The sequence below is a fragment of the Syngnathus scovelli genome, chromosome 16 (assembly GCF_024217435.2).
Source record: "Syngnathus scovelli strain Florida chromosome 16, RoL_Ssco_1.2, whole genome shotgun sequence".
NCBI lineage: Eukaryota > Metazoa > Chordata > Actinopteri > Syngnathiformes > Syngnathidae > Syngnathus > Syngnathus scovelli.
The window spans coordinates 2471757-2497569 of record NC_090862.1 but is presented as its reverse complement, the minus strand read 5'-3'; the positions used below and the strand labels follow the sequence as shown (position 1 = coordinate 2497569).

Sequence of the window (25813 nt, the reverse complement as noted above, 5' to 3'; positions counted from 1 at the left end):
TTATTTTTTTCAACACCTATTCAGTGTTGTTAGTTTAATTTCCTAATGTGTGTAAGCCAACATCTTTAGAAATATTCAATATTGGAATAACGTCACAAGTAGTTTTACAAAGGCTGACAAACTAGGAGCTAAGACATCCTTTTTTTTTTTTTTACTAGTAAATTCAACTTCCCAGAGTTGTCAGAGCCCATGCATTATTGAACGTAAAGAATTCTTTGTACTGACCCAGTGCGCTCTTTAGTTGTAATGTGAAGGCATTTTAGCAATTTAAGCTGTCACCCTAAAGTGCAAATGAGCGCACATAAATATTAACAACTGAGCAGTGGTGTGATTCCAAAAGAACTCAGGAGAAAAGAAAATAATGAAATTCCTTTTTACCTTTCAAGTGGAGACCAATTTTATCTATTGAACGGTGCCCTTCACACAGCAAAATGGAATGACATTAGCATTTCATTAAATCCATCATTTGTACCCTTTAAAACAGATTACTGGATTTTTCACATCAGATAAAATAAATGAGCAATTACCTTTTCTCGAATGGTTTCGACTTAAGATAAAACATAAACCTGGCCTAAAGTGTTAGGCTTTGGCAAACTATCAATTAAAATAATAATACAAAAATAAAACAACAAAATCACAATGCTATTTTCCCAGCAGGAAATTTCCTACCTGCATGCGGCACATTAAAAGCAAATAATAAGAAATGCTTCATTGCTTAGAGCATTGGTGTGCATTTTTTTTTTTACAGTTCATACATATTGATGACTAACTGGTTGGCTACAGGGCTTCGTCCCTGTGCGTGCAGCCATCAAAAAATTTTCAGCCGAGGGAGGAAAAGAACAAAGGGAGGAAGAATGGCGGGTGAGTACCGTTTTTGACTGTAAATGTAGCAGAAGGCAATTCATGCATACAAATACAGTACATTATGCAGACATACTAGCAAGTCTTCTGGTGACGCAAACATCATTTAAGAGGCACAGCGAATCCTGACGCCTACTGTAAAATACTTCAAGTAAACGGTGATGCTGTTTCACAGTGTCCACTGGCGTAATTTCAACGGAAAATGATTCACACGGAACAAAAGCCAAAGCGGGTCGTTTGGCCTGAGTCTGCATGGAAAGTGCTAGAGTAAAAAGCTTGATTAAGAATGCAAAATTTAAACATGGGAGGGGGGGGGAGTGGTTCAAGGTCAGTCAGTTCTCTGCACAGGCTTCGTCATCCTCCCCTGCTGGGATTCTGCGAAAAGGAAGTCATGCGGTGAAAAGATGTTCAGCAAATAATTGTCATCTTGAATTGAAAGTGGTCACCAACAGATTGTCCGGTTAAAAGCAGATATCGAGAAATAAAGGCATTCGTATTAGATCAGCCCCTCCCCCTCCTCACCAATCACAGCAGCAGAAAAAAGAGCACGACGACCCCTCAGGACCTCGGAATTTGCCGGAGCAAGGTGTGTCGGTGCACTCAGCGATGAATGCTTGAAGATCAGTGATGCGAACCTGCTCTTGCGTTTGGGCCTGTTGAAGAACAAATCCACCAATGTCACATTCATCTTTGATTTTGAAAGCTCTTCTCCTGACTGTACCATAATAGTGTCGTAGGCTCCGGTGATGAGCGCGATGAAGAGTGACAGCACCATGTAGATGAAGAGAGAGATGAAGGTGTAAAGGTAGACCTGGCTGAAGATCCACACCAGCGTGCCGGTTTGCTCCATCTCGGCGAACGTCACAAACATGTCGTCGCCGTTGATGAGGGAAAAGAGGCACTCGGATACCATGGGCAGGGAGCGGAACTGCTCATGTAGGGGGAAGTTCAGAAAAAGGAAGAAACGCACGAATCAGTCAAAGCAATTTTGGTGGAGCTAGTTCGTGCAGACAACAGAGAATGGGAAATGAAATTGGTTTCCGTGGTCATCAAACAGCTGCTTAGCTAAGTGTATCCCCAGCCCTAACTCTTGAAAAAAAATCATAATAAAAAAAAAAAAACAACAATCATAAAAATAAACCCAAGAAAAACAAAACCAGGTTCTGTTCTAAGCTTAACACCTGCAAGCTGACAAGTTGGTAACATGAGATGCACCTATCCATCAATTTTCTATGACGTTGGTTTGTCCTCTTTAGACTCACGGGTAACAGGAGCCTACCCCGGAAGATTGTGTAAACCTGGAAAGACGAGTGTGCTTTGAGCCGGAATGTGTACGCTACCTTGGTATGATACGGTCCCAGGACGATCCATCCGCAGAAGCAGTATCCCAAATATATAGCAGCTGCACAGCAACAGAAGCGGATGACATTGGGGAATGCCGCTCTGAGAGTCACAATCAAAATCTGGGTGGAAAAACAGAACGGCGGGAAATAATAAGATTCCTTCGGAGAGACAAAACAAAATGTATGATTTGTGTGCGAAAGTCTTACGTTGTATTTTTGAAAGAAACTGAGGTAGCGGATGACTCCCACCCACACTAAAAGTGTGGACGTTCCCAGCAGGATTGCACATGAGTCATATGATGACAAATTCTGCATCAAAATAGCCATAATTCATTCACTCGTTCATAAAAACAGGTCACATTCTCAATCTAATGTATTACCTTGGATTCAATTCCAATTTTAATGAAGCTGCCGATGATTGTAAACATGTCACTGACAATGAGGAGAATGTACCAGCCGTTGATGAACTCCATTCGGTCTCCGCAGCTCACACCACGGCCAAGTCTGGTCTGGAAAAACTGTGCGTATTCCTAAAAAGATGCATTTTTAATTTCACAGTAGCCTGCAAAATTAGTTTGAACTTTTCAATAATTTCTACAAACATCACGCATGTCTCCAAAATTCTTCGCCATGTACAATAATCAATTATATGAGCCCGGATGTGTTTAATACAAAACGCACAATACACTAAAAAAAGTTTGCAATGCAGCTTTCTGTCTTCATTTCACAAAGGTGTCTTGACTCTTGACAATGATACGCCTCACGTGTGTCCTTGACCTTTTTAAATGTTGTAACGAGGTGTTTGAAAAGAAACCAAACACTACTGGTGTTGTCTTACACGGCCTCCTATTGTTTTGGGTATCATCAATATTTCAGAATATTGCAGCATTCCCTCCGAAATAATATGATTTTAACGACTTCCTTTAAAGCCTCTTTGGAGCACTTCTCGATAAGTAATATTGAGATTAAATTGGTTAATGCAATGAATGGATGGATAATGGCAAATGCAGGTATGTAACAGCGCCACCCATTGGCCAGGAGCAAAACAGCACTAAAAGGGTTTTGATGCAAATTATTTTGCTCATAACTAATTCTTGGTGTCCATGAATTTTCAAATCTAATGTTTACAGGAGAGACAGTAAGTGTTTTGGTTCCTTACGTGTTGCAGAAGAACACCTCTGAGGATGGAGCGTCCACACAGCAACAGAGAAAGTAGACAAACGAGAGCAACCAACACGTCGAAGAACTCTCGCGCGTAGTTCTCCGCTAGGTGAGGGGAGGAATAATGGACGATTGAGGAGAATGAAGATCAATAAAGTTAGGCTTCCTCTGCTTGCAGTCTACTCACCATGTCCGGAAACATTAGGATCCTTGCATTCCTTTATGGAGGCTCGGTTCTGTAAACTGATCTTAACTTTGCCACTGTGAGCTCGGTTATCCATGAGGATCTATAATAGCACATAAAACAACCATTTAATTTCAATGAATACAGAAATACATGAAATACAATATCTGATTCGATAACATTTTATTAGAAAGGAGATGAAGAGCTCACCGTGATCGCAAAGGTGTAGCAGTTTGGTATTTCATTGTTTATGATGGTCTGTATGTTGATAGCCTTCAGCTGGAAGTCCACCGTGACATTGATCAGTCTGGAGATAATGTGAAAGTCGATTAGAAACAGTGTAAAACCTTTTGGGTGATAAAAATCAGAGATATAAGTTAGAATTTAACTTGTAAAAATTGAGAGTGAAGTTTCTGTAGTCGCTTTTTCCAGGGGCAAAACCAAAAGCCGGCGGATCGATTCCGATGCAGTCTGAATAAAGGAAGTAGTAGTCTTAGAGGAACCAAATAATGTCACATGTGGAAATACTAAAAGCACACAGATGAATCACACGCCTCACTTTTCCACTTCCTTCAAAGCGCAGAATATGGAAAAAAATATTTTGAGTGGGATTCACAGGATTGGTCATGCGATCATAAAATACTTTGTCTGCTAAGTTAAGCAGAAGGAATATTGACTCAAATGTTGACTTGCAACACAAAGCCAAAAAAAATAGATGGATGCATAAATAAATGATCCTACCGGTGATAACATGAGGATCGATGTCAAAAGTGTCATTGACTGGGACGATGGCGCCCCTCCTGTAATACCTCTGGCAGAGTGAGAGTGCACTTCCATTGAAGCCGACACCTTCTACATAAGCATACTGTCCCAGTGAGATCTGAGGGAGAGCTAGATACTAGATACAAGGGAAATGCATCGTTTAGATTTCATGAAAAAGTTCTGTTAAAATAAAATCCTCAAAATCAGATCACTAGTCTCTATTGTACAGTTAAGAACAATCAAAGGGTTATTGTGAGCAAGATTAGGTTATAATTTTTTGGGGCAACTTTTTATGCTACCTGCTCAATGGCAAAGGTGATGTGGCTGTGCAGTTCTTTCTGCGTGTGAACAGCCTGAGGAGTGTTGTCCTGGTAATTTTTCAGGAAGAGATGTTTGAATGTGGCTGTGTTTTCTTCTTTAAAGGTCACAACCATCTGGTTACTTAGCCCAAATAGCACCAACTGAGAGGAAGCGAGAAAAGGGAAATACTTAACAAAGGATCAAAATTAAAGTGGAAGTCAACCCAAAAGTTTAATATATATATTGTATGTGGCCTCACTTGTCTAAACAAAGCATTCTGACTAATATTGTTTTTGCAGAATATAAGTTACGTAGCAAAATTAACTTGTTTTTGTCCATCTTGGGTGGCGGCCATTTTGGCACTTACTGTCGACTTAAAATGACATCACAGTTGCCAGGTCAACCAATCACGACTCAGTTTCAGAAACGACGAGCCGTAATTGGTTGAGATCTGGCAACTGTGAGGTCATTTTCAGTCGACAGCAAGTGGCAAAATGGCCGCACCCGGATTTTGGGCGATATTAAAAGATCAAATGAAGACAAAAAAGTGTAAATTCTTTCTTACCTGCACTGTAACAATGATGATTTTGAGCAGCTGCAGTCCTAGCTTGAATGGTTTGCGTCCCTTGGCATGATATTTATCACAAGGGCTCATGAAGAAATATTTAAGCTTCCTCCTCAGGGCTTCTTCCTCCTCTTCATCGTGATGCTGATGCAGATCAGAGCTCATTTGTCCATCCCCAAGAAGGTTCTGCGACCCATAGCTAAGACCCTTGGAAGAGAGTAGCCTGTCATTCTCTGCAATAGAAGAGAAAGAAACGACAGAATATGAATGAAATTGAGTCTGATTTGATCTTTTGGTATTCATACTCTTTGTATGCTGCAGGATTTTTCAAATGGCTGTGACTCGGTTAATTGTATTGTATGATATGTAAAATAAAGTGCTAAATATGCTAAATATTTCTCATAATGTAAAATAGGTACCTCAGCTCAATAAAGGTTAAGAAACACATTGGCGTGGTGACATCATCAGTTCAAAAAGGACTTTTAAAACTCCAGACAATGTTATCAGATGAAATCAATTCCATTTTGCTTGGGCTCTCGTTCTGGAGGAGCATATTAGCTCACCCAGAGACATGCACAACTGCACAGCTGACACCATTGAATTTTTGTTTGTTTTTTAAAGTGCAATCTATGAATTGACAGCAAAAAGCTGCATCATTTTTTTAACCCTCACATGTTATATGGAACTGTTTGATACAGTATATAATGAGCCATGTTACAATTAAGAGATTTGAAAATCACTTTTATGAGGGACTATTTCTGTTCTATTTCGTGGATAGTTTCTGACTATACTGTTTGTTACTCAATTGGAATTAATGTACTGGATCCAATGCCAGTATTATGCTGTGGTTATGACTCATTAGTTTGGCTGGTCATGTCAGTCACGCCTTTGGAAAGTTCGTTCCGTTTCTGTCAATAATCTGGTTTCTTCTTGCTCCCGGGTTGTTCTGTATATGCTAATAGGATAAAAACAGTTTATTGTTAGATGCCAGCCATTGTTTTCACACATTTTTTTTATGATAATCAAATAATGTAGATTTCTGTAGAATTTTTTCATACTCGCAATATTCCGGACTTGAATAAATGCAAGAAAAACAGATCGATTTGTATTGCACCACATAATACCGAAATAATTGCTTGAAACTGAAACGAATGAATTCACCTGTGCAAATAATTAACTCCCCAATACATAACGACAAACATGTCTATTATAATCTTATTATTTCAGAAAGAACGGCTATTTCTAATTGAATACAAGCAGAAGAGGACATTATTATCAACAAACCTGTGGAAAGCTCCTGAGTGCACCTCGGTGATGCCATGATGATGTTCGGGCGGTCACACGGGAGACAAAGAACTCGATATTACCTCAAAAACTTCTCCAGGACGGTGATCATTTTCATAATTTCTATTTTTCGGTTCACATTGATACATAATGAATACATCGCATCGCAGTGTACAGACAATAGGCAGAGTAGAAAACATAACACAGCTTCCTGGATGACACGTGACTTCGTCATGTGACATGACGTAATGTAAACGTTGACTCATTACATCGACTATATGTCAATTGCACATAGAAGAAATCAACTAAATATAATAATTTTCTATTATTAATAGTATGTAAATTATACTCAGTCATTATACTCGTCAATCATTATTATGAGATGATGAATAAAAATAATAATTCATAATAATTTCCAGAAAATTGCATCAATGAAATACCTCACATAACATTATTTATATAGACAAATACAATAATACAGTACAATATTGAAACAATCACAAGAGATGTAATCAATGAGGTACAAATTAGAATTTTGCATGATGACTATAGACTTAGAAAATTGAACCAACTAAAAGCATCTTTTGTTTTGGATGTTGTCCATGCCTCTCACAAGCCATTTTGCACATTGCAAATTTATGTGCGTTGGCGCATCGGGTCAAACCGTACAGCCATGGTTTATTAGCCTGTCAGGTAGAACTTGTCGAAACAGGACAAGTAGTGTGCACCATTAAGATGATTAATTCCCCACCCAAATATCCTACATCAGGGTGACAACTGCAGCTGCTTTCTATAAAGGTGTGGACATTGAGTCTCCGGCGTTCCATCTCAGTTATGAAATCAGAAGCTGGTCAATTTCCTGGTCCACTTCAACTCCCGTCTCGCATCGGCTTAGATGTGAAAGAGGCCGCAGTTTCTTATAACAAAGTAAAATCGGAATAAATCTTTAGGTTACTCCAAAATAAAGACTTGCAAGACTGTACAGAGTTAAATTGTGGTCCTGCATTGATGAACAAAACAAACAAAGAAAAAAAAAATTCCCTGGTTTCTCCCGCTGTCCTTATCTGCCATCTAAAGCCTTGTCCCGGGTTATGACTGACTCATTAAACTTGATCATGAGTGTAGTGCCTTTGTGCCAGTGAGCCGTGACCTTGGCAGGGAAGCCGCTATGTGTGAGAATGGCCTCCACGATGCCTGCAGTAAAGGCGGCGCAGTTTAAGCTACTGTTCTCTTTGGGGACAGAGATGTAAGCATTGATGAGGGGCTCCTTTTCGATGATGTAGTAAGTCTTGTCATCGTCATTGGCTTGCTCCAGCTTGTCAGCCTCCTTCCCAAACAAAGACTTCCATACATTCACCTGCAATGAAAAGAGTATACAAATTAAATGCTTTAATTCACATTGTTTAAAGAGAGTAAAAGTCACAGTAGAAGCACATAACTTGAGTTTTGGACTCAAATGTACCAACCTTGATGAAGAGTAGCATGTTGAGCACTTTTGTCTCTCTCTTGCCATTCTTCTCCCTCAGCACAAGGACATCCAGTATGCCAGCTCCAACACTTTGCCCCATGTCAGCCAGGCGTGTCTGCAGTTCCGAAACGGAGTACACCCGACTCTGACAGTACTGGACCATCTCGGAGAACAGCAATGCGAACGCACTGATGCTGACTTCGGTCTTTGGTCGGGTCAAGGGTCGCTCCAGGATGGTGGATTTCCCTCGAGTGAACCGGGTGTCCATTTTCTGTGAACCACAAATTTATGGTCAAGATTATGATATATGAATCTGCAACATCTAATGGAAATGTAAATTTAAATGCACACAGCTCAGAAAAAAAGTCATGGATGCTTTCTGTTCATTCTGAAAGTGCACATCAAATCAAAATATAATAATAATAAATGAAATTTTAGATTGGAAATCGAATACATTATTTGAGAACCTTTTCACGTGATTATAATGATCATGCTCATTACACGTCAGACTTTCCATAACAACGTGTTAACTGTGTTTTGTATCATTGTTGCATTGCAATAGCTCAGTCGAAGCTTACCAGCTGGGTGTTAGCTATCTAGCTAGCTGTCGTTTGTCCGAGATAAAAAGCAGTAACAGCTCTTTCAGGAGTGGAACCACAAATGTCTATTATTTATTTATAGTCCTCAGTCTGTAGTAATAGTGAAATTGAATAACTCAATCTATTTGGGGAGCAGTTTAAAAGACAAACCAACCGTATTGCTGTCTTCTTCGTCGGGCTTGTCTTGTGACATTTCTTCATGCGTTTATAAACTGCATACCGCCATCTACAGTTCCGGATGGAGACTGCAACATCAAAACAAATGTGATGTGTCTTGTGATAAAGCCAGAGTAATTTTGCTGTTCACACTGTGTAGTTTAATTGTATTTTATTACATTTAATGTGCCATAGCAAGTTATTGTAACATAACACGTTTTACAATAGAAGCCATTGTGCTGCTAAATGGATCAACAGAGAGCGCACACTAAAGTAAAAAATAAAATAGGCAAATATATAAAATGTTACAATGTCTTCAGGAAATATTCAGGCTCCAATTAGTCTCGTTAAAGTTTACATACTTGATAACAAAACAACTTCTGGTACTGGCCACTAGGATTCGCTAAAAGACTACTTAAAGTCTCATATTACATTCATTGCGTTCCAGTATTTAGCTAAATTAATTATGATGTCAATATTCAAATCTGTGGACACCTGCTATTAGATTTGCAATGAGTAAAATACAAGCGAGTCATTTTGCAATAGCGGTAAAGCAAGCAAAACCAATGCTACTGAAAATTAATAACATACAATTACAAAAATGTAGATTTTGATTTTTCTAACCTTCAATATCGATTACGTTTGTTAAATAATCCACTTCAGTATACAAACTACCATACTACACACAGCAAAACACTATTATTACACATTATATTTTTATTTTAATAAAGGGGTAAATGTAGAAAATACGCATCTAATACTAATTTTCGTGCATGGAAGGAACGAGTAAAAACCTTTTCCAGTGAAACTCAATAAACTTGCTGCTGGAGGGGCGACCCCAACTTCTTCTCGTCACCTCCCAGTTGATGTTACGTACGCGCCGCCACCACCACCGCCGTGGCGCGCCTGCAAATAATAACATGGAGTCCTGTGCCTGGTGGCTGCCAGGTAGCCATGCAAAACATCCCCGAAACACTTTCGAGTGACACTTCAATTCGTGCATGTTAGCAGCCAGAGGCTTGTAGCGTGCATCGTCTCCGGGGTTGTCAAGCTTCTTGCTCGGTCTTCAACTATGACGAGCGGCGCTTAGGCTGCGACTCCTTCCCCTGGATCAGCAAACCAGGCCGATATCAGTGAGTATTTTCCGGGTGAAATCGTAGCCGATGAATGTTTCCGATTTTTAAAAGCACCGTGCAATGCATCGTGGTTCTTGGATTGACCTGTCAACGACCGATCAACAACACCGGCCACGTACTTACTGGGGGCTAACACAAGCCGCTGCACCTTTTGACGTCTGGGCTATTTTCTTACTGACTCTAAAGGGACAGAAAGGACGTGGGCCTGGGAATAAACGCCACACCTTTATGTAACCATTCGGCCACCCTGCCTCGTTTTAAAAAAAGCAGACGTGTTGTGAAAATGGGTCAGACAGGCCTATACAGCTGCTGCTTTGGGGGGGGGGGGGGGGGGGGGTGCACAGCTAAAACATGAACATTCTGCAACACTGCAATCGTTTGCATTGTCACACAGAGCTGCTTTGAACACACACCAACTGCACTTTTGTCATGCAAGTGAATGCAATCGGTGTTGAGCAATGTATGAAAGAGCAAACTGTAACTTAGCACCTTTTTTTTCCTTCCTCTTTGCAGAAGACAAGGAGGAGTGCACAATGTAGGCAGTTTGGTCAACAGTGGGACTCCATTCTGTTCTCTGGGGTGGGGGGACGATGGAACCTGAAGGGCAAACCCTGACCCCAGGGACCAGCTATGTGCCCCCACCTTTGAACTCTGCACAAAACCCTGTCACCTCAGCCTTTCTTAATTGCACCTTACAGCAGGTAAAAACTTCTTGTCAGTCTGCAACAATGTTTTTTTATGTCATGTGACTGAATTGTCAAAAATGGCGCCCAGATAACAAGCGCAACAGAAATCTCAGGTTTAAATTCTGCCCTGGCTACAAACCTGTTTCTATTTACAATAGTGGCAGATTATCAAAACAAGAAAGGTAGTCTTGGTGAATGCTTTTGATCAAGAGAATTGCTTGGATTATTTTTCCCCTGTCGGACCGCATATTTCTTGGTTGCTAGGCAGAACTTGTAAAGCACAATCTTTTGTGTCCCAGTGTCCAGTCACACTTGTTGGGCTGGTTAAATAAAAAACTCAGGGCCTCTCTGCACAAATGATATGCTCATTTATAAAAAAAAATTTTTTTTATTCTTGCAACTAGTCCTCATGTTCTTCCGATGTGAGCGACAACCCGACGTCTGCTAAAGGCTCACAAGGTCACAATGGAGATGAGGGTCCCGAGCAGACCGAAGTCTCCGAGCACAGTGCAGACCCAGTGAGGAGATTTACGTCCTCAGCTTTTCCTTCCTCTCCGAGCTGGGACTCCGACTCGGAGAAAGAAACACTTGAAGGTAACACATGACTTTTCCATGCAACTTTGTAGTCCAACCAAGCAAATCCAACCATTATCATTGTCGTTTTAAATGTGACTCAGTCTGCTCCTAGTCTAAAGTCTCTCATCTCAGTTCTCGCTCTCTTATAAGACAAATGTAGTTTTGACTGTTCTGCGGTTTGTGTGTGCTGTTATATGTCAGAGGAGGAGCTGCAGCATTTTTCTAACCCTCATGGTCTGGCTGCTCACAGCCCAGGATCTCCTTCCTCTGGATCCAGGTGAGGAAGGTGGTACTGTGGTCATACACTGACGTCTTTTTTTTTTTTTTTCTTTTAACACACAAAGATTATGCAAAATGGCCCCATCGGAAAAATAACATTCACTCTCAGTCATGATGACTGAAAAGTTGGGATGGACCTCTTTGTAAATCATTTTAGTCAGTGGGGGTTCAGGTCTGGACTTTGGTTGCCAGTTCATGTGTGGAAAATGTCTCATCCTCCATAAACCACCATTTTACCATAATTATAGTTTGTCTCATTTCTAGTATAGTGGTTCACACAGATTTTTTAATAAAATATCTTTATATATTCATGCATACTATTTTTTCTTTTGGGTGCTGTCCAGGGTCGATTGTGAGGATGACAAAGAACCTGGAGAACTGCAGCAATTGGAGCATGAGGCTAGTCTGTCTGTCTCTGGGCAGGAAAGTAAAGAAAGCACAAAAGGAGAAGAACCAAATCCATCTCAGCTTGGCCCAACACTCTGTAAGTACCCACATGGCTGAAGAAAATCTGTTTATCACACTTCTCTTTTTTCCATTCACAACTTTTTCTTCACAGTAGGAGGTAGCCGTGACTGTAACATATCTGAGGTCGGCCTTTGCGAAATAAAACCAAATGATGCTTGCCTGTCGGAGAAGGATACAGACGAAGGAAAGGAAGAGGGAAACCATCCTAAGGAGCTTGATGTGTACACCTTCACGGGAGAGTCTGACCTTGAGAGTCTCCCTCCTGCCTCCTGGCCAACACACTTCCAAAGGTGCAGGAAGAAGGTAGTCCAACTCGGGGCCTTCACCGGAACCTTACCACAAACATCTCCACGAGGCGGGAGCCCTCAAAGATCAATAAATGCCGAATTGGCAACATCGTCGCATTTTGATGATTTTGGGAATGAATTAGTAGAAGATCCAACCATGATCAGAGATGGAGAAGAAAAAGTAGATGAGCAGGGTACGGATATTTTCACCTGCGTGGAATGTAGCATATATTTCAACAAACAGGTCCACCTAAAAGAACACATGATCGAGCACCGTCAAACCGGTGAAGAAGCTTCCCGGTGTTTTCAGTGTAGCGAATGCGGATGGGACTTACCTGATTCTCTCGCACTAGCCCATCACCAAAGGAGACACCAGGAATCCCGCGTCAAGATCACCACAGAAATCGACAAACTGAATGAACTTGAGAAGGCCAAAAAAAAACCTGACCTTAAAGTTGTAAAGCACGAAAGTCCGCTTCCTACTCCTGGCAAGGTGTCAGACACTTGTCCATACCAAGCTCCGATATCACCATCAGATGAGGGTCACGTGGCTCTTGAATCAAACACTCCTCAAAGTCCTACAGGTTCTTTTGGAACCACATTCCAGCCCCGGGCTGTTTTGTACCGCCGGCGTTTTGTTTGCACCCAATGTAACTTCAGCACAAGAACCTCCCAGGCACTTGCTAATCACACCAAGACACACATGAGAAAAAAATCTACTGTTGTTTTTAAGTCCAGCTTTTCTTCTGATTCCCCATCATGTTCATCTCCTCTGACAAAAAGTCAGAGGAAACAGGTCCACTCTGGACCGGACTCCATTTGTAGGACACAGGTTGATTCTGAGTCTCTTGAGCATGTATTGGATTCCAACTGCTCTGACTCTTTATCCCCGCCCAACTCATGTCCAACCAAAGTCCATCAAGGACTTGAGACCTCTGAGAATGATCTCACAGCAAATCTCAGATGTACTAAGAACAGGAGGTTCAGTAGGAGAGCAAAATTTGGGTCCAGACCAAATGAGGACGAAAGCCCAGAGATTGACCCTGAGAAGGTTGTCGTGAAAGAATCGGATCCAGGTGAGACTCCAAAAAGTCATCTGAAGAGACATTTTGAAAGTCTAAACAGTTTCTTTTTTTTTATGCAGATGAGAGTCCAGATCGACTACGTGTTTCAATCTCGCCCCAGATTAGTTTGAAGGAAAACGATGAGCAGGAGGAGGAGATTAGCGGAAATGTTTTTGTTTTAAAAAAAAGCAAGCACCTCATAGAAATCGACAGCGATGACGGCGACGTTGATGACGAACCCATGCGGCATTACCTGTCGGGGGACATCTTGGATGAAGTAGAAGATGACCTCGATGAGATGTCGGATGCTCTGAAAAATGTCGAGAGGAAATGCCCCTACTGCCCCGATCGATTCCATAACGGCATCGGCCTGGCCAATCACGTGAGGGGCCATCTGAACCGAGTTGGCGTCAGCTACAATGTACGCCATTTTATATCTCCAGAGGAGGTCAATGCAATTGAGAAGCGATTTTCCTATCAGAAGAAAAAGAAAAAAGGTCAGCCTCCTATTTTTTTGAAATGTTATTTCAGATATTTAATACTGCTGGTAACAGGAAGTGGTTTCACTCCAACTACTCCACTTCTTTTTTTTCTTCTCCACAGTGGCCAACTTTGATCCATCCACTTTCAGCGTGATGCACTGCGAGTTCTGCAGCGCCGGCTTTGACACTCGCGCCGGCCTGTCTAGCCATGCCCGGGCGCACCTCAGAGATTTTGGCATCACTAACTGGGATGTTACCATCTCACCCATCCACATCCTGAGAAAATTGTTCTCCAGCAGACCGGACCTTGTAATCCCCACAGCTCCCCCGCGGAGCTCTGTTCTGGAAGAGGATGAAGAAGAAGAGGAGGAGGAAGAGGATGGGATCATTGAGGTTAAGATGGAAGAGGAGACGAGTGAGAGGAGGATAGATGATGCTTCTCCTGTTTTTCTGTCGTCTGGATCTCCTGAGAATTTGAATGAAGAGGATGGTGTCAAAAAAGGTATTGTCTTTTTGTCAATCCCAAAATATGCATGTTAGCGTAGCTGATGTCAACATCGGGTGAAAGTCGTCACACCTCATGTTCTAATTTCCGCAGTCCCTTCATCTTTGCTATTGGCCTCTTGGCAGCCAAGCTGAATAGTTTTTTTTTTTTTTCTCCTCCAGTCTATTCATCAATTGTGAAAGGACAACCAGTTCTTGGTCATGTCACTTTTGAGCTATTTTTTTCCCTACTTGATGATGGCAGGCTTCAGCGGTTTCCATGGTGAATAGTATTTTTTTTTTCAGTTGAATTGAAATGATTAACCTTAGTCACACAAAAAAAAAATGTCATATGAAAAGGTAGTCATTAAGTTTTTGTCATTTATTTGTGGGCCAAAAAGTCTTGTTGTCTGACATGTGTCATGGAACCAGTGGAAGGATTTTAATGAGGTCTGGATGAAGCTGTGGGAAATGTGACCTCAGATGCGTGCATGGGGTTCACCTGTCACTTTTAATGCTGAATCAAAAACAGAGGTGTCTGACCCCGGGTGTCACCCTGCGCGCGCGCGCGTGTGACAAAAAAGTGCACGAGGAGAGAGAGAGGGAGGCTGGAAGAAGTGTGGTGAGAAAGTCTCCCCGATGCCCGTAGATGTGGCACTCCTCTCGGTGCGTTCCGTTCATCCCAACCTCCGCCTCCTCTCGATTGGTCACGCCTTAGCTCAGCGGTGCATATGGGGGCAAAATGGCTGCTTCCACCTCCCCGCAGACCCAAACAATAGCGGAAAAACTGTCTGGCTCCGATGCGCTGCAGTCGCGGACCGGTGAGTAGCGCTCGGTTCCGACTCCGCGTGCTCTCGGGTTCCCACCGCGGCGATGCACCCGCGCGTCTCGAGCCGCATCCCCGAGTCCCATTGTCGGGGTGGACAAGAGCCATTAAAAGTGTCAAGAAAATGCGCGTCTGTCTCGCAGGTAACGCGCACGTCAAAGCGCGTGAAGCAGATCACTACCGATGACTAAAATCGGGGTGTAGGTCGCATGATAATCGCTGATAGGTCGTTGTTTGCAGTTCTACGAGTCGGTCTATTTCGATCATCCCTAAAATTACCTCCGGTTGCCCAATCTTCGCCATTTTACTTCGCTTTGATTTTCTTAAGAGGGATGTGCTGTGATTCCATTGCATGGGAAGCATCATGTATCTCGGATGCTAACTTCGTGCACTTATTTGAACCCAACTCACACCACGATCCCGATGGAACTTTATTTACGGGGGGAGGTGGATTCCAAAAGTGGAGCGGAGAGGTGTACTTTGCTCCACGCTGGAAGATAATGAGTTCATTGGCGCTGTTCGTCTGCACCCCCCGGAGGTGTCACATCGCTGCTCCATTACAGTCAAGAGATGAGGGGGGCCCGCCCACCAGACAAAAAGCTTTGTCTGTCTCCACGTCACTTTTGATTCACCCATTTGTCGCAGAAAACGCACAACTGCAGCAGACTGCTATGCTTTTTTTTTTTGCACAGATTCTTCTTGTCATTTGAATATATAAATCAGCGTGGTGCTATTCTAAAGCCTGAGGTCATTTTCCTGCTGCCAAGGTTGTGCTTTGGTTTCTTCCCGCGGTGTCATGAGTGCACTTGACACACAAAGAGACCTTCTTGAATTAATGTATTGTCTTCGCCTTCAGATGATGACTTTTTATCAGGATTTATTCCGTCCTTATCGGGGCTTAAACACAACATCAGTCGAATAACATCTCATGTAGTTCTTATTCACTTTTATCATTTATTTAATAACAACAAAGACAACATGCAGGGGAAATAAAATCAGAGGTTGCCCCCCCTGAATGCAACCGGGATTATTTTCCTTCTCATTTTTTTTCAACGTTGGATTTCTGTTATATTGTAGGTGACGGTGAGGGTGAAGAAGAGGTTGAGCCCGAGCACCTGGCTGTCGATGGCCTCAGCTCCAGCCCGAAGAAAACACGCCTGCAGAGCGGAGATGAGGATTGCCTCTTTGCAGGAGAAGATGAAGACACCAAAGGTGATAAAGAAATTTATTATTTTTTATAAAAGCTGCATTTGCCTTTAATATAATAATTAAAAAAATTAAAAAATAGCCTTGACTAAGTGGACCTTGCTTAAAACATTTTCTTAGCTTCCAAACTCGGTTGACATGAGCTCAGTGAAGGGAGACATAAAAATAAAGCACCTTTCTATACTACTCACTTTTTGGCACTCTTCCGACATGCCATTTTTAAAATTCTTTTCGGGAAACGAATCACTGTTCGATTTCGTTTAGAGATAAGGTCAGCAGTTTACTGTTACTGCTTCTTCCTCATAGTTAAATCCATTTGTAGTTTATACTTTGTCAAGGTTTTTTTTTTTTTTTAAATCATGGTCAATTTCAAGTCTCATTAGTTCTTTTAAATCATGCAGTGAAACAAACTGAAATGAGTTATTTGCTTCTTCTGTGGTGGTTCTACTGGTCATTAATTTTTAGCATAAAATGAATCTGGATTAAGTTTGTAAAAAAAAAAAAAAAAAAAACATTATTTTCTTTGCTGTTTTACGGTTTGCATTCTGCAGGTGGTCAAACTGGAAATGTTTTGATTGCTTGACATGTAAAATATGTTCGAGTGACACCTCGGTAAATCTTTCGTCAGTCATTGTTCTGGCATACCCAACAAAAGCTCTAAGATTTCATAATTCATGGAATCTCCTTTTTTTTTTTTTCCTTCCAGTTCATGACTTGAAGTGTGACTTGTGCGGCGCTCAATTTGACAACAGTCGCGAGATGTCCAACCATGCTAGCTCTCACCTGCAAGAATCCATCGACCTCCTCCACCACCAAACCTCCAAGGACAGCCAGATGAACTCACTTGACCTGGATCCCCATTCAACCAAGAGTTCCTCTCTGTTTGACTCGGAGAACCCCGAGGACGGCGAAGACTCGGACGAGAAACCCATAGCCCTTTCCGTTTTAACCAAAGCAGTTAAAGCGATGTCATCCCCTTCCCGTTCAACACCTACTCCTTCTCCTGGTGGCTCTCCGATTTTAGCTCACGGGAGTTCTCCAACTTCAGTCGTGAGGAAAGTCCCTATTTCCTCTTTACTGCCGTTTTCTTCCCCTTTACGCTTGACGGAGCACAAAACGGGCGGGATGAAAACCTTGACGTCTAACCTCTTAACATCTGCCACCGTCTCACCATCCAAACCAATCTGGGCTCCGCATGAAAACGATGCTCCTCTCAACCTCAGTAAGTGTCTTGACTGTCCTTCATATGTTGTTTCTTTTTTTGGCATGGGATTAAAAATATCGTTGTAAATCCGCAGCCCTCGAAATGGAGCCGAGCAAAGACATCGTTTGTCAGCTGTGCGGTGCCTGGTTTGAGACTCGCAAAGGTTTGTCCAGCCATGCCCGGGCTCACCTGCGGCACTTCGGGGTGGAGTACTCGGAATCCAAAGGTTCTCCGATCGCTCTCCTCAATCAGCTCATGGACTCGGATGACTTCAAGCACAAAGCCGGTGAATTCCAGCTTGACACTGAATCCCGGAGTATTCCTAGCACGCTGTCCTCCCCAAAGAAGGCAATGCTCCCTTCCTCCTCTCCATCCCTACTGTATAAGGTGACAACAGCCGGAGGCGGGTCGACCTCCAAAGCTACCTCTCCCTCATCCTTCGGCCCGCCTGCCAAGCGTCTCAAATCATCTTCCATGCAGGTCTTCCGCCTCAGCACTGGCGAGATCATGAGTCTCCCACAGAGTGAGTTTCATATCATTGGATTAATCGACGATATAAAACGATGCGATGTTCAATTTCCTTTTCTAATTGACCAGGTGAACCTACAAAGGAGATAGGCTGTGAGTTCTGCGGGGAATATTTTGAGAACCGTAAAGGACTGTCCAGCCACGCTCGCTCCCACTTACGCCAAATGGGGATCACCGAGTGGTCGGTCAACGGTTCCCCGATCGACACGCTGATGGAAATCATCTCCAAACGTGGCTTACCTTGCGCCCGTCCTTTAAAATCTCACAAAACTCCCCCTCCGTCCTCCCCTGGCCCTCCTCGTTCCCCTCTCTCCACCTGTTCCTCACCATCTGCCGTCCTTGGACGACTACCCTTCACCTCTTCCTCCAGCCCTTCCCGGCAGTCGGGTTCAAAGTTGAATTCAACTCCAGCCATGTCGTCAAGCGGACTGATCCTCAAGCTGAAGCCTGAACCGGTGCAGCTTGAGGTCACATCTCCTGAAGCCATGGGGAGTAGTGGAGGTCCTTCTGCAGATCCTCTCCACTCCAGCTGGCGCATTTCTGACAGTGCTTTCCCTCTCAACTTGGGTAAGTTTGATCACCTACGAGAATACTCGTCATTGATGACGCAGAATCTGTCTCTCTCTGGTTTCACCACAGCTATGTCTCGTGAGGTGGAACCTACAAGAGATATTCGCTGCGAGTTCTGCGGGGAGTATTTCGAGAACCGAAAAGGTCTCTCGAGCCACGCTCGGTCCCATCTACGCCAAATGGGCATTACGGAATGGACGGTCAACGGATCCCCCATTGACACCCTAAGGGTGATTATGCACAAGAGAGGGTTAAATGTGTCTCCTCAATCTGAGGGAGAGAAGAAAGATGGTGCCAAAAGTCCCTCATGGGCCAACACAACCAAAAGTTCCGGGGGTTTGTTTATCTCTGGCTACCAGTCGTCCAAATTCTATAAATCCCCTCTTAGCATGTCATCGTCTGGGTCGAGGTTTTCGAAGCAAGGTCTAAGCTCCGCGGGGCCGTTAGATACCTCACCGAAGATTGTCAGGATCTCCCCGCTAGGAAAACAATCCGAAGAATCCGAGTCTATGGATACTTCTCATATTAACAAGACGTTCTCACCACTGCCGCACGACTTCCCTGTAAAAAAAAAAGCCTCCCCTGACAAGTATGTCCGGAAGGGTACGTGAGATTTTTTTTTTTTTTTAAAACTCCTTCTGATGGTTCTTCTTGTCAAGGCCTTCTCCTTGTCTTGTATCATCAGACCCAAGCTGTGAGCTGTGCGGCTTCTACTTCGAAAACCGTAAAGCGCTGGCGAGTCACGCACGAGCCCACCTCAGGCAGTTCGGGGTGACCGAATGGTGTGTTAATGGATCCCCCATCGAGACACTGAGTGCATGGATTCACAGCAGGCCCCAGAAGGTTCTGGAAATGCATCGGAGCTACATGCAGAGTAACCGCCCAACTTCCAAGAGGGTAAGACCAAGGCTCCTAGAGTTTATTAAAAGCATCTATTGCAAGTTCTGGAAAAAAGTAGACAAATGATAAAACGAAGCTGCTCAGATCCGAACCCACAGAAGAGCTCATCTGACGAACGCTCTCGGCTCTCTGTTTCTAAATAGGCGTCGAACGCTTGGAGATCTAACATGCCTCAGCTGCTGCTTTGACAGGCTTTGTGTGTCTTGGAACACATCAGCTTTAATGTAGATTGAGTGTCTTTACATCTCGCAAACATCACTGAGGAGACAGATGCCAGCACAAGTGAGCTATTGACTCCACAGTTACCATGGCAACCAGGGTGCCTTGCAGCTTATGTTTCATCTTCACATAAATTATGGTTTGCTGTTGATTTTGGGGGGGGGGGGGGGGGGGGGGGGGAGGTTTTTCTTCCCTCTTGAATTATTTTTTGGCGCATTTGCGTCACTGTCACACCTTTTGCCCAAACTGATGTGACACGCATACAGAATCGGAGAAGTCATTGTGTAGCAAATAGATTGAAGTCACATAGAACGGATAAAAATAGAATTTTACTGTCGCCGTCACAAGAACAAAGAAAAATCCATTTAATAAATAAAACGAGCAGGTAGATGAATATCCATCAAAAGTTTTCGAACACCCCAGCTGAATTGTGTCGCGTTGTAATCTGAAATGAAAGCAAATAATTTAAAAAAAAAAAATACAGATAATCCATATTTATGACAATTGCTATTCAGAAGGTATCGGTGGTCCGTCAACTGCCTCCTTTTGATGTGCCATTGCAGCTGCTCCACTCAGCCCCTCCCAGATGACTAAGCCGTTCACTCTCTAAGATTGAGTCTGTCCAGACATGCAAGAGAGAAAAATCATTTGTAAGCATAGGAGGCGCTCTTTGTTTGCTACTATAATGACAGACAGGTAGAGTCTCGGCATCACTGCAGATGTCACGTTATCGTTTTCTTCCTCTCTTCCCTCTGCGTCAACCAGTTATTGGGAATGCAAATTCGATAAAAAGCCATAAATGATCTTTTCTCCCTCTCTTGCAGAAGAGCAGCTCGCCTCTCCCTGCATCAACAGCTTCAGATCATACCTTCCCCTTCTCCCAGAAGGCCTCCTCTTCATCCTCTTCATCCACCTCCCAATGGTCTTCTGCTCTGGCCGTGAACCTGGTGCGTCCGCTAAGCCGTGAGCTAGGCCGGAGCTCCTGCAAGGCTTCAGAGAACGAAGCAGGTCCCAACTTTCGAGCTCCTCACATCAGCAGCAGTCCCAGCCCGTCGCGGCTTGTCAGTAGCCTTCCGCTTCAAGCACAGGTGGCTCGTAGTGAACTCAACGTTCGCCTACCCAGAGGTAAAAAAAAAAAAAATTGTTTTATTTCGATTGTATGACTCTTTTAACACAAATCACACAATTAGCCTCCTTTTATTTTTAGGATTTTTTTTTTTTTTTTTTACAAGTCTATATATAGCAACACAGCATCCTGCACTCAGATATTTAAAATACAGCCTCTACTTTAATATAAAATAAAATAAAATAAAATTAAATTAAATTAAATTAAATTAAATTAAATTAAATTAAATTAAATTAAATTAAATTAAAATTTAAAAAATAAAATAAAAAATAATGACGGATTTATTAATTAGCGTCCCCTCCTCCCAGTTTTTGAACGTCGGCCCCTGAAGCACCCATCCTGCGTGGAGGGAACTGAGAGGGACAGCGGCCCCGCCAAGCCCCCACGCACAAGCACAGTTCCTGCTTTAGTGCCAAAGCCGCCTGCCTACCCTCTGGTCAAACTGGTGGGCAAGTTCTACACCCTCAAGTGCCGGTGAGTGGAGAACTTGTCACGAAAATTCTAAACGTCCACAATTTGTGGGGGGGAAATAATTAATCGTTCCCAGGTCACTTATATCCTTGCACTCTGTCAGATTCTGCGAGGTGGAGTTCCACGGTCCGCTTTCGGTGCAAGAGGACTGGATCCGGCATCTCCAGCAACACATCCTCAAGATGAACTACAGCCAGCCTGTTAAATCCAAAGCAGACTGCGCTGAAGCTACGGCCGACGAGCCGGCCCCGGTCAGCCGGGCTTCGGCCGCCAGCACCTCCTCAACGACCTCCATCACTCCCACCCTGACTCGCTCCATCGCTTCCAACTCGCCTGAACCTCCAGCAGAACTTACCACTAACCAGATAGTCAAGATCTCCGAGGAATCGCTCCCCCCGGCTCCTCTCCCCCTCCCTGCCCAGGTGGTGTAAGCTCATCTCTCTTTCTTCTTTTTCTTCCTTTCCTGCCTTTTGACTTTCTTGTAGTCCATCTGTCGCTCTCCTTTCAACATTTGGCGAAGGCCAAAGAGCCCTTCTGAGCCCCAAGCACCTTTTGAAGCAGCTTTTTAGACTGTTACAAAGAAAAAATCTCGTTACCATGGGAACGTAACTCTCCTGGCTTAAGGGCGATTGCAGCCAAGGTTATACGGAGAGATGAACTATTGTTATGCCTTGTTTTTAATGAATGTCCAGGTGTTGACGTGGACCATCGCTGTACCCCCCACCCACCCATTTATCGGGTGGCCGAAGGGTTAATTGCCCCCTCATTGGTCTCAACCCAAAGGTCATGACTGAAACTAAAAGAGATTTCTTAATCCAGTCTTGCGATGGAGACTTTAAACACACTTTGTGTTAAAAAAAAAAAAAAAAAATGGCACTTTTGACATCGACACTGAGCACTTAATTTGATCGGGGTGAAATTTTAATTCATGTATCTTCTGTAAAGGAGTAAGAAGTGGAAGCACACCCAAAAAAGGGAAATTAATTTAATATTTACCCCAAATTATACATTTTGCTTGAATGTAGCATAAAGCACTTGTTCGTCGTACCTTTGTTTTTATAGACACACATTTAATCAATCAAAAAGTTTTACCCCCCCCCCCCATGTGATACCACTGCTGCTGTGCAGATTTTTAAAAATCATCCCTCTTTAGATTTTGAAGGGGGGCTTAAAAAAAAAAGGATATTCATGGTTTCACATTTTTTAAAGTTAAACTTCCATTTACGGTGTTACCATCTTCCTCCTGCCTTTTTATTTTATTTTTTAATATAACCCAAATAATTATTTATTTATTATGCGCCTGAATGTGGTAAGCTAGCTCATTATAGAAACTTAAATAGAACTTTTGGATTGTTTGGTAAATTGTGCACTTTTACACTCGTGCGATGTGTGTGTACTTCACTGACCGGCCACAATATTAGGTACAGTCCACTTGCACAATCAATTAGGGTTAAAAAAAAAAAATAATCAAAAATAATCTTTGACACAGTTATATTGGCTTTCTATAGATCATATTTATAATACTGTGGCCGGTCAGTGTACATACATATATACAAACAGATTTTGACTCCTTCACTGCCATTGACGGCTATAGACGTCCATTTTAACTGGCAGTGAATGAGTTAAAAAAAAAAAAAAAGACAGAAGTAAAACTATTAGGACATCTTTGTGACTTAAAATGTGTCCTACTGATTGTAAGATGTAGGATCAGTATATGCATTGGGGTGTGCCAAAGAGTCTGTTTACTTCCTTGTCTTGCCTCTGTAAAAGCTGTTTACGTTGGACCTGATGATGGAGGAAGCATTAAAGTTCCCCGAGGCTCCTCACTGAATAATGGACTGAACAAGGGGTGACCCCGCATCCTACTACTTCTTTCTTTATTTGAAGGACGCAGTGAGACACCATGGGATTCATGTTAACAGGAGACAATTCCAGTACATGAACAAAAAGTAAACTTCATTCCAAGACTCTGGTGAACTCTCAGCTCGCAATCCAAACAGAAAAATCGTCCGTTTCTTCAGAGTGTTCATATCAACGCAAAAAGTGAACATTAGAAAAGTAGGCTGACACTTTAAAAAGTTTGTTCCAGTGTTTTGCCCAATGTATAACATGACTGTTTGCTTCAAACGTTCCCCTTCCCTGTGTACGGAAGGAACATAGATACACACTATATAACTTCATGTACTTAAGAAGCTGTTGACACTACTAGTGGAGCTGTTAGCAGATCTACGCTGAACAAAAATAGCAATGTAACATTTTGGTTTTTGCTTCCATTTTTTTTTTTTTTTAGGATCTGACGTCAAAGATGGATGAATTTTATGTATACACAAAACGGCCATTTTAAGTATTGTCCACTAATGAAAAAGATTTTTTGATTTAAACAATTTTTGAGAGAAATGGACCATTTTGAATACATAAAAAAAAAGTCTTGGATCTCAGAACTTAAAAAAAAAAGAGCAAATCTAAAATGTTATGTTTGTTTTTTATTTTTTTTGTTCACTATATTAGCCAAGTAGTTGAAAAAATAATAATAATAATAAGTGATCTTAGTTCCTTTATTGTGATTTGATTTTAACCTCTGATTCTATGTATTTTATTTCTATGTGTATTTTCTGTACTTGCAGTCCTGCAAAGTGAATATTAGAACATTTCTAAATTTTTAATCTGTTAGTCGCAGAAACTTTTGGTGCTGGTGGAAATGTTGCAAGGAAACTGTGTGATTGGGGGTAAGGAAAACATTTTTATTTTTATTTTACAGTGGGTCAAAGCAGCCACAGAAGCTTTTAAATGGGACTACTTTGCACTCTTGCGTCACTGTATGAGCCTTAGTGTTCCCCTTAAAAAAAAAAAAAAGTGTGTGTTTGTGTGTGAGAGCGTGTGTGCAAACAGACAAAAGATATGACAGTGACAGCAGAAGACAAAAAGATGTTTGACAGAGAAAACAATTGTTCTGTACAGTTTTAGGTGACTCAACTCCAGAACAAAACAATAAATGTGATTTCCGTTTCAGACAATGAATTTTTCACTTTTCCATAGCACATCCTAATTTGGGTTTCTGTTGGACGCTAGGGGGCGACATATTATTGTATTTTCAATGGTAATTGCAAATTCAGAAATATTATACACCAGGTTTATTTCTTAGAAAAGGTACGCTAATACCAACTGCCTAGAATACTTCAAAATATTCACCATTTTTAAATTATTTTTGCAATTTAAAGCAGAGATCTTGTTTTTGCAGGCATTAGGTTATGCACAGTATAAAAAGTCTACACACCCCTGTCCAAATGCCAGATTGTGCTAGAGACGCTTTAAAAATAAGGCTGCCAATGTGACATATGTATGACTAAATAAAAAAAAAAAATCTCTAAGAGGAGAATTACAAATAAATGAGATAATCTGGATTTTTAATTTATTTTTTTTGCTAATTTCCTAGTTTGCTGATGAGCTAGCTGGGAATTTGAATCAGGTGTGTTGTAGTAGATACAAACAAAAGTTCAAGACATTCAATGAACACAAAGAAAACAGTCAGTGGAGAATCAACGGCACTTAAGTGACACTACCAAGAACTGGATGTCCCTTTAAAATGATTGAAAATATGAGAAGCAAACAAGTCCGGAAGGCTTCCAATGTGGCCGACAGCAAGGAACCACAGCAAGTACTGGCTGTGACTAAGTACATGTAACAACATGTACCTCCAAACTTCGCCTTGGAAGTAAAAAAAACATGCCGGGAGAGGACAAACGGATCATCAAAACTTCCCTCGGGGTGAATGAAAGGTCTTGAAGTGATTTCAGGTGTGTGCTCATTTTCTATTTAATTGTGATTGATTCATGGAGTTCCATTCCATCTGCTCTTTTTGCTTTTTACGTTCAATTTAGATTTTGAGTAAAATCCTTTTCTGCAAACACACAATGCAATAAGACTATTGATCGTGTGTGCATTGAAGGCATCGTTTGAAATTGTTTACTCGCTGGCTTAGTGAGGAGACAGAGCGACCTCAATGAACTTACCTCATACTTAATGACATCAGCCGCCTTTATCCAAAGGCTCGCAATACTCCTGTAAGATCAATTCTTATTGCGTGTGCCTTTAGAAAAAGCAATTATGTTCTCATCAATGATTGAGGAGCTGTACACAAAAGCATGTTTGACTCCCCAAACCATTCATAGATTTCCCCCGGGGCTTTATTGATTTATTTCATCCATATACTTGATTTATTTCCGTCAGCAATTGCTGAAGTTTGACTTGGAAGATTCCAGGAAAAGAAAATAGCTGGGTGTCAAAATTGCTTGTCCAGCTTGTTTTGCTTGGAGCTGCAGCATGATATGATGATATGATTATTTATTTTTTTATTCTGGCAAACTACAATAAAAAAAATAGCATTTAAATATAAAGTCATTGATTTTTATTTGATTTTTTTTAAATTGTGGTTTTCCCGGTCAGACATCTGTATTTAAGTTTATGAAAAGAAGTCCTTCACAGTTGGATATTTACTTTGGACTTTAAAAAGAGAAGATCAGTGGAACCATGCTGCTCCAGCTCCAGCTGCGGGATGTTTCTCTATCTACCCGCCAATACGAAAACACCTTTGGGAACAAAAATAGCAAAGCGTCGTGCTT

The 25813-nt window shown here is 42.0% G+C and overlaps 3 protein-coding genes across 6 annotated transcripts; 1 reads left to right on the top strand and 2 right to left on the bottom strand.

The window, feature by feature from the left end:
* On the bottom strand, positions 1-6610 carry LOC125984065 (mucolipin-1). 3 transcript variants are annotated; one of them, XM_049745881.1, is made up of 13 exons: positions 6461-6610; positions 5177-5409; positions 4611-4772; positions 4291-4447; positions 3939-4020; positions 3760-3856; positions 3553-3652; positions 3364-3470; positions 2585-2734; positions 2202-2513; positions 1583-1789; positions 1384-1514; positions 1-1236 (listed from the first exon to the last, which is right to left on the bottom strand). In XM_049745881.1, coding segments are annotated over exons 1-13 (1776 nt in total). In that variant the 5' UTR covers positions 6498-6610; the 3' UTR covers positions 1-1235. The 3 variants fall into 3 exon arrangements, with proteins under 3 accessions (XP_049601838.1, XP_049601839.1, XP_049601837.1); XM_049745882.1 differs by lacking the exon at positions 1-1236 and having other exon boundaries at positions 1380-1514; positions 2202-2324; positions 2412-2513; XM_049745880.1 differs by lacking the exon at positions 1-1236 and having other exon boundaries at positions 1380-1514.
* Positions 6611-6897: 287 nt separating this feature from the next.
* trappc5 (trafficking protein particle complex subunit 5) lies at positions 6898-8772 on the bottom strand. 2 transcript variants are annotated; one of them, XM_049745883.1, is made up of 3 exons: positions 8682-8772; positions 7927-8199; positions 6898-7817 (listed from the first exon to the last, which is right to left on the bottom strand). In XM_049745883.1, exons 1-3 carry the CDS (start codon positions 8718-8720, stop codon positions 7521-7523), a joined length of 609 nt encoding a protein of 202 aa, XP_049601840.1. In that variant the 5' UTR covers positions 8721-8772; the 3' UTR covers positions 6898-7520. The 2 variants fall into 2 exon arrangements, with proteins under 2 accessions (XP_049601840.1, XP_049601841.1); XM_049745884.1 differs by lacking the exon at positions 8682-8772 and adding an exon at positions 8507-8669.
* Positions 8773-9545: 773 nt separating this feature from the next.
* Positions 9546-24208, top strand: wizb (WIZ zinc finger b). The gene is made up of 17 exons (XM_049745864.2): positions 9546-9816; positions 10333-10520; positions 10910-11099; positions 11283-11358; positions 11705-11844; positions 11920-13191; positions 13260-13676; positions 13783-14163; positions 16048-16182; positions 16883-17398; positions 17475-17903; positions 17978-18475; positions 18548-19081; positions 19164-19375; positions 20422-20722; positions 21032-21197; positions 21298-24208. The coding sequence occupies exons 2-17, from the start codon at positions 10410-10412 to the stop codon at positions 21623-21625; spliced, it is 5706 nt and encodes a 1901-aa protein (XP_049601821.1). The 5' UTR covers positions 9546-9816; positions 10333-10409; the 3' UTR covers positions 21626-24208.
* Positions 24209-25813: the final 1605 nt, after the last annotated feature.